The 13,889-nt window shown below is 36.3% G+C and overlaps 1 protein-coding gene across 9 annotated transcripts in view; it reads right to left on the bottom strand.

The window, feature by feature from the left end:
- The window catches only part of ARID4B (AT-rich interaction domain 4B), a 156,840-nt gene that overhangs the window by 31,318 nt on the left and 111,633 nt on the right, over nucleotides 1-13,889 (bottom strand). For 5 of the 9 annotated variants that reach the window (XR_006701384.1, XM_045437301.1, XM_045437303.1 and 2 more), the window contains exon 17: nucleotides 11,664-11,915. The exons of 2 other annotated variants lie outside the window; for them this stretch is intronic. Coding sequence is in view for 6 of the 7 variants with exons in the window: in XM_045437301.1 (XP_045293257.1) it covers nucleotides 11,664-11,915 (252 nt within the window). In the remaining variant the exon portion in view is untranslated. The remainder of the gene's footprint in view (nucleotides 1-11,663; nucleotides 11,916-13,889) is intronic. 2 more of the 9 variants (XM_045437305.1, XM_045437304.1) reach the window with 1 other exon arrangement.

Genomic DNA, 13,889 nt, shown 5'->3' with positions numbered 1-13,889 from the left:
GAGTTAGAGAAAAATGGGAAAGGGACAGCCTCTTAAAACATTCTGGTCAATACCAGAATAATGATTGAGGGCACACCAGGTCCCATTCAGAGAAAGCACAGAAAAGAGTAACAGACCAGCATTAGGAAAAGCCTCATTAGGGGATTTTGGTTATGGGAGTGCTTTCAAATTCCAAAGCCCATACCAAATGGAAGCTGAGACTGCAGACATAAACATTAACCCAGACCAATCCTTCAAAACTTCATGACGCTCTAAATAGCACTTTAGTTGCTTGATTAATCGTACAAGGGAAAAAAATATCAGCGAATAAACTGATCATTGTATTTTAAAAGTAAGAAATGTTCCTTCCCTTTACATAATCATTCAGAGTATCATCCAACTGTTCCATTTCCTATACAGAGGACTTTCAAAGAACAGGAAGGAGAGACACATAAAGTCACGTGGGAGAAAAAACAAAAACTGGTGCCGGAAAAAAAAACAAAAAACAACAAAAAAAACCCCACAACACTTCCTATAGACACTAACTTATGTAAGGAAGAGGCCAACTCAACTTTTATTTTAACTAGTGCCAGTTAATTTATTTTTTTTTCTTAGTTTTTTGTTTTTTTTTTTTTTTTTAATGTTTATTTATTCTTGAGAGAGACAGAGCCTGAGCAGAGGAGAAGCATAGAGGGAGGGAGACACAGAATCTGAAGCAGGCTCCAGGGTCTGAGCTGTCAGCACAGAGCCTGATGCGGGGCTCAAGCTCACTAATGGCAAGACCATGACTTGAGCCGAAGTCAGATGCTTAACCAACGAAGCTACCCAGGTGCCCCGCGTGCCAGTTAATTTAAATAAAGAGGTAATATTAGTGGGTCAAGATTCTGATTCCCTATCAACTACCAAGCATAAAGACTTGAATGAAGAGCATTTAGTTCAGAACTACAAGAAGTTGATGCTGTTTATTCTATGTAAACTTTGACTTTTAATACAGTATATTAAAAAGAGACTCCACGTGTGCTCTAAGCAGCACAGAAGGAATCAAGAGCACATATTTTGATGGGGTCTCTCCACTAGTAGGAAGAACACTACTTAACAGATATCTAGGGTAACAGGTCTTCAGAGAAACCACTTTCTATCATTAAATACCTAGACTTCTCCTCAAGGCTGGTAGGACTGTAGCCGTCAGCTACCACATTTAGTAACAATGTAGTTTGAGAACCAGGAGAGACAGAAGGCGAAGGGCTGGGCCTACAAACAAAATGACTTGCACCTTTGATCCAAACAACAGAGTCCTAAGAGAATGTCAAGAAAACCAATGGTCTGCATTATTGATATAAACTGTGCTACCTTTAATTAGACATTACCTTTAGAAATTAGGATCACAAGATAGTAATGGAGCTCTCTGTGACAGAAGGAAATAGAGTTTGGCATGGCACAAAGAAAAGAGGATTACTGAATTCTTCCCTTTAAAAGCAAATACTGAGAAACTAAGAAAAACAAATACTGAAACAAATATTAAAATGTTGAATTAAAAAAATACTGAATTAGAAAATAAAGTCTGTCAGTAATTAGACCATACTTTTTCAATTATCAATAAATCACTGTAATTAATGTATGGAACCTACACAGGTATCTCATCTCGTATTTAACTAGAGTATTAAGGAAAATATTTTCAAAACACACGCATGGCATACCTGAGGATATTTCTATTGAGACCATCGAATATTCAACTAATGGAACGAACATGAAAGGAGAGATGCACGAGCAACTCCTTTAACTTATAAAGGTCTGCTCCCTGCTCTGTACAAAATGATGGAGCTGGACCAGATGACCCCGGAAGCAGAAAGTAAGATGAACCGCCAAGACTGAATGTCCGCTCGGGGACTTATTCGTTTGATAAAGACTTCCCGGGGAGCTACGCACTGGGCATTCGGGAATGGTGTAGTACAGCTTCTTCCCACAAGTAGCTGACAGCGAAACAGAGAACACGACCCTAAGCGGTAATGACAAAAGTACCAATACAAACCTTCGGAAAGAAGCCACATAGGTATTTGAATTTTTTAAATGTGTTGAATTAAAATATTCACACAAAGCTAGAAGGAACCATTCAGAGACCATAACATACTTGCTCTCACCAGAGAAACACAGCTTTCTGATTTTTGTTTGGATGTGTTGGCAAATCATCTAAGAAATCACTTAGCAATAATAAAAATGGAAAAGAACATTAATCAACCAGATGTAAGAAAACCGAAATGGTTACTGTTGCCCACAGCAATTTAGATTTGGGTTCTTCTTAACCCCAACCAAACCACTTTCAAAGAAATATTATCAGTGTGTATTAACATGTACCCCAAAAGACATAACCTTAGAGATTAAAAAAAATAATTACATGCATAATAAAGATATTTTAAAAATAATTTCACAAGCAAAACCAAACTGCCATAATATTTAAAAGCTCACTATATGTATACAGATTATAAAAAAGAGAAAATCTAAAACCCGACCATTAATTTAGGTAAAATAATAAAGTCTTTTGTATTTTGTTTTCTGTAATGAATAGACTCATTTAATAACTGCTGAATAATATGCATTTTATATCTTGCCTATCTTTATACAAAAAGGTAATCCATGTCATACAACAAACTCAGGTCTCAAAAACCTTACATCTAAAGTGGAAATGTAGGCAATCTTAGCAAGGAAAGAAAATTTTCCCTCTTAATAGTTAGAGTAAAAAAAATTACAGAAAAAGTAAGTATGACACTGTAATAGGAAAAAAGACCAAATCATATGAAAAACAGCAATAGTTATTGATCATGAACTTTATAAGCCACTGTATCGATATTTACCTACTTTATGAATTTTCTATAATAATCTGAATTTACACATAATATTTTTAATCTGAGAGAATATATAAATCAAAATTTATGAAAGACTCACTGAACACAATTTAATGCTTTCTGTCATGTACTTTAAGATATGACAAAACAAAAATAAAAGCATTATCTTATTGAAAAAATAAAATTCTAAGCATGCTATTAACATTTCATATTTCCACATCATGTAACACTTCATGTTAAACCCACATCAAAGACACAGGAATGGTGTTCATCATAATAAAGAACAGAATGACAATAACTTGAATATTATAGCATAATCATATTTAATATTTGACACAAACAGCCTAAGTGCATGGCATAGAAATTATATCGATTGGTTTTCCTAAAGAGCTTAAGTCTGTAAAATGAAAAAAGGTATAGGTCTTTAGGCAGAGGGAATATGTAATGTTAAGAACACATCACAGAATACTCTATCAGGCTTATAGAGATCACTACAAATGGTTAACAACTGTGGCACTTACTGTATTTTGTGGCGCAGATACTGACTTTTAAAAGTACCTTAAAAATTTACTTTATTAACATTTGATCAATTTAGAGGATTAGGATTTATGTACAGTTAGAAAAATATACCAATGTACCTACCAATCTACAAAACCACCAAATGAACAGGTCCACATTTACCTTTTACCTTAAACGTAACTGCCAATCTACAAAAAAATAATGAATGGAACAAGTCCAACTTAGTAAACATTCTAAGTTCGACATACAAAGAAAGAAAGCCCACCTGAGTGCAAAATATCCAAGTTACTAATCTTTTTTCATGAAGGAACTATTTATTTTCACTCGCACTGAGAAACTAGAGTCAACTCAAAAGTCTTATTTTTAAAGTATAAACTATTTTTATGTTCATTTCATTCCCTGCTTTTAAACTTTATTTTAATTTTCTCTGCATGTATGACTGATACAAATCATTTGCATACTGCATAAGAATTTTTCACATGAGTGGTAACACAGCCCTTTTGACTGCCATGGTACTTTTTAATTTGAATATGCTTTACATCATAAACATAAGTTGAATAAGCTGGGGGACTGTGACAGGGGGTTAGGGAAGTGAGAGTTTGGAAAAGATGACAATGAGAGATCAAGAAATAAAGAATGGGATACAGGAGGAAGAACATGCGAAGGGAATTGGAAGGCCTGGTTAAAAAGACAGGGGTAGGGTGTCTGACTCCTGATCTCGGCTCAGGTCATTCTCTCATGGTTCCAGAGTTTGAGCCCCTCAGCAGGCTCTGCCTGACAGCATGGAGCCTGCTTGGGAGTCTGTCTGTCTGTCTGTCTCTCTCCCTCCCTCCCTCCCTCTCTCTCCCTGCCCTTCCCCCATGCACACACACACACTCTCTCAAAATAAATAAACAAACTCAAAAACAAAACAAAACAAAAACAAAAATGGAGCAATGTCCCCTCCCAGCCTTCTAAAACAAGTTTGCTGATATTCACTTGTAAACCCCTGTCAAATGATCTTCATTTATAGTTCATTAACTTTCACACTATAGCAATAAAGCAGACAATTTCCAAGACGGTTTTGCTTTCCTTTCTATCATTACCAGAATAATTACTTTAAAGCACAGGAATAGAACAACTCTGTACTCTTTTATCAACATTCCTAAGTCCATTGGCATACACTATGAAAGTATGGTAGGGATCAGATGACATGAAAGTAAAAGAAGAAAAAGAAGTAAGGACATAAAATACTCTGAAGGTGGAAGGAATATGAATATGGAAGAAATTAATCTGAAGTGACGTAAAAATTCTTAAAGGGACAAAAGAAGACAGAGCAGAAGTAAAGTCACATCAGGAGTATTTCCCATCAGATTCACTTTAGTCTCACTCTCAACCCCATTTCGGCTGCTAATTAGGAGATGGGCTCTTCATATGACAAAAATCATAAAAAAAGAACTATCATACATACTTTTATAAAAATTAAAATGGATTAAAAACTAAAGTATTAGAACTAAAAGTATAGGGGCACCTGAGTAGCTCATTCGGTTAAGCATCTGACTTCAGTTCAGGTCATGATCTCACGGTTCGGTTCGTGGGTTCCAGCCCCACACGGGGCCCTGTGCTGTCAGCACAGCCTACTTCGGATCCTGTCCCCCTCTCTCCCTGCCTCCCCCTCCCCCCACCCCTTCCCCTACCATGTGCGCGCGCTCTCTCTCTCTCTCTCTCTCTCTCTCAAATCAATAAACGTTAAAAAAAAAAAAAAAGAACTAAAAGTATACAATTCTTAGAAGAAAACACAGGGCAATTTTCACAACACCAGATTTGGTGATGTTTTCTAGGATATACCACCGAAAGCATGGGCAACAAAGAAAAAATGGGTGAATAAGGACTTTATCAAAATTTAAAACTTTTGTATATCAAAAGACAGTATCAAGAGAGTGAAAAGCAAATTCTGTGGGTTCACAGAATGGGAGAAAATATCTGCAAGCCATGTATCTGAGAAAGGATTAATATACAGAACATATGAAGAATTCCTACAACTCAACAATAACAACAATTCAAAAATGAGCAAAGGGCTTAAACAGACATTTCCCCAAAGACATACAAATAGCCAATAAGTATGCATCACTAGTCATTCTAAACATGCAAATCAAAACCAAATGGGGGGCTCCTGGGTGGCTCAGTCGGTTAAGCGTCCAACTTCGGCTTAGGTCACGATCTCACAGTCTGTGAGTTTGGGTCCCGAGTCGGACTCTGTGCTGACAGCTCAGAACCTGGAGCCTGTTTCAGATTCTGTGTCTCCCCCTCTCCCTGCCCCTTCCCCGCTCATGCTCTCTGTCTCTGTTTCTGAAAAATGAATAAACCTTTCAAAAAAAAAATTGAAAAAAAAAATGAGATACTAAGTTAGCTAATAATAACCATTTTTTTAGCAATAGAAAATAACAAATGTTGGTGATGATTTGGAGAAACCAGAACCCTAACACAATTCTGCTAAGAATGTAACATGGTGTAGCCTCTGTGGAAAACAGCTTGACAGTGCCTCAGGACGTTAAACAAAGAGTTCCCACACATAAAAGCATTGAGAGGCTCCAGTGAGGGAGCCAGGCCACATCTGTCCCAATCCCCCATTTGTGTCTGTATTCTGTAAGTATCATTTTTGTAGACTAGTTCCTTTGATCTGGATTTTAACTCCTGCTGTACTTCTATTTTGTTGCCAGGAGGTCCAATTTAGTTCAAGATTTATTTGCTACTTACAGGCATGTACTTTTCTAGAAGTGGTAAGGGATATTAATGGAATGAATATGGAATTGGGATTACTTTTCACGTTTTAAAAATTAAATGCTCTTTTGTAGTGGGAAGTAATGTGGTCCTGAGGTCCCCACAGTCCTAAGTGGAAGCTATATTCCAGAAGGTCAAAATTATTTGGCTCCAAGAAATAATTTAGAAAAATGCAGTTATCAGAAAAGTGATTCAAATTAGGGCTGGAAAAATAGAGATAGAATGTAAACAAGTTAAAATGGGTATCAAAGGATAAAAGGGCACAATTATAAGGAAGAAAACACACAAAGACAAGAAGAGACAAAAGAGGATGACTGAGGAATGGCAGAAAAGGAAAATAAACAAGAAAAACAGTTGTCGCTGTAGCAGCTGGAACACAAGTTAACACTGTCACAGAAGGAGCGATCAGCAGGGTCAGATGCCACTGTTGAGGCAAGCAGCAAGAGGTCAAGAAATAAGGACGGAATTCAGTCAGATGGGGGTCAATGGTGACAGTTTTGGAGGTGTGACAGGGGCAAAAGCCTTACTGGAGTGGGCTTACACAAAACAACACGAGAGAAGTCGGCTGCTCAAATAGTCTTGCTGGATAGAAATACAGCAGAGAAATGGCACAGCAGGAAAAGCAGGGGGAAGGTCAAGTGAGCTTTGAGACGGGAGAAATCCCTGCAGGTCCAGACAACAATGAGTTAGAACAGAGCGAGAAGCTGATGACAGAGAGGGGGAAGAAAGGGAAAATTTCTGGGGCCCCGGCTCTGATTTAGGCAACAAGGCACTGCACTCAGAAGACCGGCTTTAGACAGCGGCGCGCCCGATCACCGATGACTAACGACCGGGCGCAGAGCGTGGCAAGGGAGGCGGGTAAGAAGGTGGAAGTCTGCAGAAATTCTCTCATTCCAATTTTTCAGTGAGGTTACGAAGCAGGGATGGGGAAGAGATCCTGGGTATCTGAGGAGATAAGAAACAGTATGAAATAGTCTTCAGAGAAAGTAAGAGAGGGGATGGAAGGGGGACATATCTTGGCGACTTAAGGTTCACAGTCATGAATTTAAAGTAAGTCATTTTGCTTTCTCCAGCCAGGGTGAGCCGCAGGTGCAGGCCAGGAGCACAAGAGTGAGATTTAATTGGTGTTCTAGTGGTTCTGTCGATCAAGAATTACAAAGCAACACAAGAGCAACAGAAGAGCGTGGGGGTCAAAAGAAATGACTCTAAGGGGTGACTGAAGGTAAGTAAGCCAAGGGGAGGGCTGAGGGTATTAGGAGGGAGGGGCGGTGGGATGGATGGGTTGTAAATCCTGGGGTGGGTAGTTCCTTCATCTGGACAATCAATGCCTTAACGGGAACCATTTCTTTGTATCTCTGTTCAAGCATAGTATTTTGCACAGGATACTGAACTTATATATGCCAAATAAAAGAATAAATGTTTGTTAAAAAGCAGTTGAATGTTAGCACAAAGTAGGTTTGAACCTATTTGTGAAAGCTTTTTACTAGTTGTCCCCCGCCCCCCATCTCTTCAAAGGAGGAGCCAATTTGCTTCGAGAGACAGAATTTTTTTTTTTTTTTTTTATGTTTTGGTTTTGTTTTTGAGAGAGAGACAAGAGCATGAGCAGGGGAGGGGTGGAGAGAGAGGGAGACACAGAATCCGAAGCTGACTCCAGGCTCTGAGCTGTCAGCACAGAGCCTGAAGCGGGGCTCAAACCCACAAATTGTGAGATCATGAGCTGAGCCGAAGTGGGACACTGAACTGACTGAGCCAGCCAGGCACCCTGAGAGACAAAATATTTTTTAAATGAAATACATTTTTATTGCCAAGTAATATCTTTAAATATAACTTATCTTATTTTTAGTTCTCTAGAACTTATAAAATGGAGTAGAACTAATTTGCTAATTAGAAATTTTACAGCTGAAACTTTAGTGTTGCTTTCCCCTTTCTCTTTTACTTGAGGGTATCCTTTTCATGTAGTTGATGAGCTTTAATATAAAAAAAAAAAATTCTCTAATCAAATTCCCAACCCCTTGATTATGGAAAGCCAAACTGGAAATGGAGAAAAATCAGCTTCGATACATGATAAAACACTGATGCATTTTAAATTGCAAGCCAAGTTGCCCAGAAAGCTGTAACACACTTGGCTGTGTTTGGGAACGAGGCTAAACCCAACACACACACAACAGAGATTGTAGCAGCTGAATTTCAGAGTGTAACTTTATTTTCAAAACTCAATCCCACGTTTATGGCATGAACTTAGAAGCGAGAACAAAGGGGATCAATTAGCTAATGAACTAAAAACTTCCATAAAGCATGAACATCATGCAGAGAAAACACGCAGAAAGCCTACTATGAAAAATTACTGAAGTGTGATTATAATTTTTAAAAACGTATAATGTCTTTTAAAAGACTACAAGAGAACATACTACAATATTACTAGTTGTCTTTCTACTTTTATGTATTTCGCCAGTTTTCTAGATTGGATGCTATTTTTAGAAGAGTCAAATACAATTCATAAAGAAGCACTGACTTCCTCCAAGCACATGGCAACCTAGTGAAGTCTACTGTGTTGGACAATAGTTTTACATATGGTCACCACACCCGACAAATTCTGTTGCACTATTATGCCATTTATAAGCCATTATGTGGTTTAAGATCCAGAGTTCTGGCTATTTCCAGTAAATCTGATGTAAGCTTGTAAAAATGTGTCTTCTTCTTGTGGTAGTAAAAATAAATTGGCCCAAATCCTATTCTTTTGTGTAACAAAAATTAACATTTTTCAAATGTGAAATAGGTGTGCAAATGAAAATTGTATTATTGGAAAGGTTTACACAGCATTTTAGAAAAAAGGTAAAATGTAGAAATTACCAGAAAAATAGCATTTTTTAAACTAAGAAAGATAGTCTCTTATTTTCTTTATGAAAAATTTGTTTACTGGAAAGTGACCTTTCAGATCAAACAAAACTCACACAAATAGCTCCATAAGAAGTTTCCTAAATTGCTATAGTAATGAATGACTGCCACTGAAGATAAAACTATTTTCATGAACCTTCATACATAAATCTTCATGTCTAATTTCACATCTCTTAAGTGAAATTCAAAGATCAAGCTGAAGATCACTGAAACAACAGGAACACAGTTGCAGAACTGATGAGGATTTGTTGCAGTCCTCATTAGATTAGCTTCAGACATGAAGGAGCAGCAAATATCATAATTATTGCTTATTCATCAATAAGAGATTCTGGTTATTACTGCAGAGAGAAATAGGACTATTGTTATACTGACTATGAAAATTAACTGCTAATCTACAGAAGTACAGCTTTCTCTATGCTGCTGGAGTATGAAGAGATTCACTCTACAGGTCTTCGTCAAGTTGGTTAGTTTTCTTCTTTTGAAAGTTCAGACCACACAAACGCTTGAGGTGTGAGGAGTAGATGGCATCCTTCTCAGTGACATCATCTTGTCTTGTTGAACTAGGTCTCGTTTTCTCTTCTGTATTATTAAAAACTTGAAGGTCTCAATTTAAAGTCTTCCCTTACCATCCCCAACCCCTCACCAATTTCAAAGCTAAAATACTGACATTCTCTTTCTGGCCCCTAAAATCCAAGTGTTCCGACGGAAAGATGACTCTTTCCTTCACTCAGTCTTTTCTTAAACAAACAGAAAGTTGTGTCCTACTTGCAGAATAATTGTATGAATGTCTCAATTCTTATACTTACTGAGCCTCTTTATTTAACGGAACAATAGAAAATAATCAAGCCCTGATAATGGTGCAAGTTCTGTCACGAAATACAAAGCATTTAATAAGGCCACTAGAAAAACTACCTCATTATATAAACTAAGGGCAGAAGAACTGAAAGGAGAGGTAAAAGATGATGTGGCTCTTACATCTCTTGTGGGCATTACTCAGTAATTACTAATTTTTCCTGATTCAATTTTTTCCTTCCTAATTTTAAACTAACGTATTCAACATGTACACTCCAGGCATAAATGGAACTCCCTCGACATTTATATTATGATGATCATTTAGTAAGATCAAAATGATTAAATGTCAAAACTGGGCAAAATATTCTTATAGCAGCTATATCTGAGATCTCCAGTATCTTCCGTTGAACATGATCATTAATAGCCAGCCCTTCAGGTAAGGAAAATCATGTACCACAAAAGCAGCCCAAGAGCCAACGGACAAAAGGATAAATTACACATGGTGTTAAAACTGACTCTTTGGAAAAGCTTATGTTACGGGACAACACTGATTAAAAGTATTCTTAAAATCCCAAACTCGCTGGTTAGAAATAACAAAGAACGAGTCCCCAAACAAAACTTCTAAACATTTCCTTATGACTTAAATTGTTATTTTCTTCCAAGCGTCAGAATGGATCAGAATTGCACTTTTCTCTAAGTAAGAAAGGTAATCAGATTAGACATGCTTCTAGAGCTTCCTATTGCCACAGCAGGACAACACAAAATGGACTTTTAAGAAACAGAGGCTATATAGTTTTTTTAAGAAACAGAAATTGAGATGATGTTTTCTGAACACCTTTCTAAATCACAGAATACAACTGAAATAAAAAGCGCGGGAACTGTATTCCTCCTTGAAGATACTAGGCACACCACGAAACCACCATTTCTAACTTCTGTGGTGAATTTTTCAAGGGCGACAACGCTATCACAAGCTGTATTTCAAATAAAGTATCAAAGATTCCAAAACGAATTTATAGATTTTCTTAAAAGATAATTTAAGTGACCAGATCCTAAAACAGACTTGCCAATCTTGGATAAAATTCAAATACAAAATTTCTCTGGATGAACCAAAGAAAACTTGTATAAGATAAGAAGTGAAGTCACTGAACACCACCTAAAAGACCAAACCTTAGTCTTGCCTTTCATCCCTAGGGTGATCAACAGTCAGAAAGCGCACCCTATTTTAGTTAAGCACACTTGCTTATTGCATTTCCACCATATCGTCTCAAATACACAAATAACTTTCTGAGGCTTCTGAACAAGACTATAATCTAAGAGATGTTAATGAAGAGATAAAGGCCCTCTTAAAATGGCTAATGCATCTTAAGAAATCACGACTTTAAAATCCCTGCCTCCTGTAAGAAAGACACGTGACAACTTCAGATTACAAAGAAGAGGTTACTGTGGCAATGTAATGTTGAAAACGCGAGAGAGAAAGAAGCCCGGTAATTAACTCACAGACATGTAGAAGCTCAAAACTCTTTTAACTTTAAAAAAGATTTTTCTACTTAAATAAATTAAAAAAAAAAAAAAAAAGATTTTTCTATCATTTCACCAATAATGTTGCTGTCCCTGTTAATCTTCATGTATAACATAAAAGTCAACTGTATAGGATATCAGTTTTCTAGACCCTAAGGGTATCTTCTAAGTATTCAAAAACAGTAAGTAGGAAGTCACTAAGCGAGGCATTTACATGCTGAAATCTACAGATTTTTTATATGGTACTATGACCTCAATCAGAGTAACTAATAAGTCTGTAATTCGTCAATTAACTTTTAAAATAGAAAATTATTTTAGAAGTGTTTTTAGGTAGTAATCACTAGCTGAAACTCAAGTTACCTCACATTCCATCCGCAGTAATGCACCAAGTAAAGGACCTCTCCACCTTCGACATCAGAATCTTTAATACTAGCTTCATACATTTTTTGATTTTTCCCTCGTCCATACCGCACTTGGACTTTCATGCCTGGTGGATAGCATTCAAACTCCTCGTCCTCATCGTTGTCATCATCCTCTTCATCCTCTTCCTCCTCCTCCTCCTCCTCTTCTGCTTCTTCATCATCTTCATCTTCCTCTTTATTCGTTTCATCTCTTGAAAGGTTTAAAAAATTGCAGTTAATAAAAGACACTTCATAAGCTTTTCAGTTCCAAACCACATAAACTGATAAAAATCGTGGCTGTGATTGCTCCGGGAACGGCAGGTTCCATGTGCATGAAATTCTGGGTTGCAACGTAACATTAAAAACCAAAACTGTATAAGATGACTGTGGTTATAGAGAAATACATTTAGAGGAAATGAAGATTGAAAAATGCATTAAAAGAAAATTTCCAACAGCCAGAAGAAGAGAAGTTGTATAAGAAACTATTAAGGTCAACTTTAACAACTTTTTCATGGTTTATTATGAAAGTGCTTTACACAAACGTGTTGACAAAAACACAAATCAGTTACACCTCATAGCCATTTCCAGACTAAAAAGTATTTTTTATTCAAGTATTTCCAGCCCCGGGGTGTTGAAAACAAAAACTTTTACTAGCCAACAGCTAGTCTTATTGAGTTCAAAAGGTGCTCCAACCAGAATTTCAAATGTTATGCTAACTGAAATATGGTTTTACCTTTCACAGGACTATTTGACTAACTTCACATCAATATCACATCATTTTTTTCTTTCTATTCTTCTAAACTTTGCTACAATTTCTGTTTCTTTACCGCGTGTAAAGTCTTTTACCGACTCTCTCAACTTCGAAGTTCCAATGAAATAAGTATAAGACAGGCCAAGTCCAAGTAACACAAAACTAAAAGTGAAATCATTCTAGAAGCAGCACTGCAACCATTTCAGTCTTCTCAGTATTGTGCACTTTTTAAAACTGAGCATTCGCATTCATTTTATATTAGCCACAAATCCATATTAAACAAGTTGGAGAAAATCTTCCAAACACTAGATTTAGTTTTTAAAAGACTTCAATATGAAATTCAACTATATTTAGTCCCAAGATAAATACTATGTATTTACCCTGCACAGCAGATAAAAACTATGTCTATTATCTAGTACAATAGTTTTCTCTCAAAAAGACTCCATCACTTTAGAGCTGACAAATAAAGATTATAAAACAGAAACTACATGACAGTTACATAATTAAGCTTTAAAAGTTCATGAATGTAGTATTTATATAAAAAGCCTTTTCCACTGATCATTTGTTTCATAATCTTATACGCAACCTTTTTAGCAATAACATACTTTATCACTCCTAATTATGCAATTACGTAAGCAACAGAAACAATCTATAGTAATACAAGCAACACTAAAATGTTTTTATTCTCCTACCTCTTTCCTTCTACATTGTGAGGCAGGAGGGGCGAAGGGAAGCCTAATAGTCTGTGAAATTAAGTGTAAGTTTACAAAAGTAACAAATGCATCAGTTTTCTCAGAAATACATCACAAAGTCTACAGAATCTCAAGAATTATTTCTATTTTTAAAGACTCATTTATATTCAAATGAATAGGTACTTCAAAATTAAGATCTAAATAAACCAGCTATAATTGGAGATAAAAAACTAGAACTCTATTATTAAAAATACATGAACATGTCTGTACTGAAGACATAATTATTAGTAAGGCTAAAATATCTAAGAAATTACCAGAGAGGGTATTTTGGATGATAAACTATTATTAACAACTTTAAATAAGTGTTTATATGTATTTAAAAAATTAAAACAGTTAAAACATTTTTTTTGGAAAGAATATTCCTTGTTTAAATCATAAGCTTGTATCTCTGTGTATCAGGGAGAAAAGGAAGTGTATTCTAGTGGCCACAACAAAAGAAGTTGTTTATTATGCGCCAAAGATATTTGTTATGTACCTCAGAATGATCATATCAGAGAAAGGAGAGACACAGAATAAAAAGTCTAAGAGTTTTTAAATGAAAACTTCTAAATTGTGTCTTACATTACACAATGCTCTGAGCACAACTGGTTCATGCCAGTAAGAAGCACAATCCTACTTTAGTGCAGCCTGGCAGTCTTTAATTTTATCTGGAGTAATACTCTAATACTCTGTATTAATAAAG

The sequence above is a fragment of the Leopardus geoffroyi genome, chromosome D2 (assembly GCF_018350155.1).
Source record: "Leopardus geoffroyi isolate Oge1 chromosome D2, O.geoffroyi_Oge1_pat1.0, whole genome shotgun sequence".
NCBI classification, from domain to species: Eukaryota; Metazoa; Chordata; class Mammalia; order Carnivora; family Felidae; genus Leopardus; species Leopardus geoffroyi.
The sequence above is the reverse complement of the archived record's forward strand: the minus strand, read 5'-3'. Positions and strand labels throughout refer to the sequence as shown.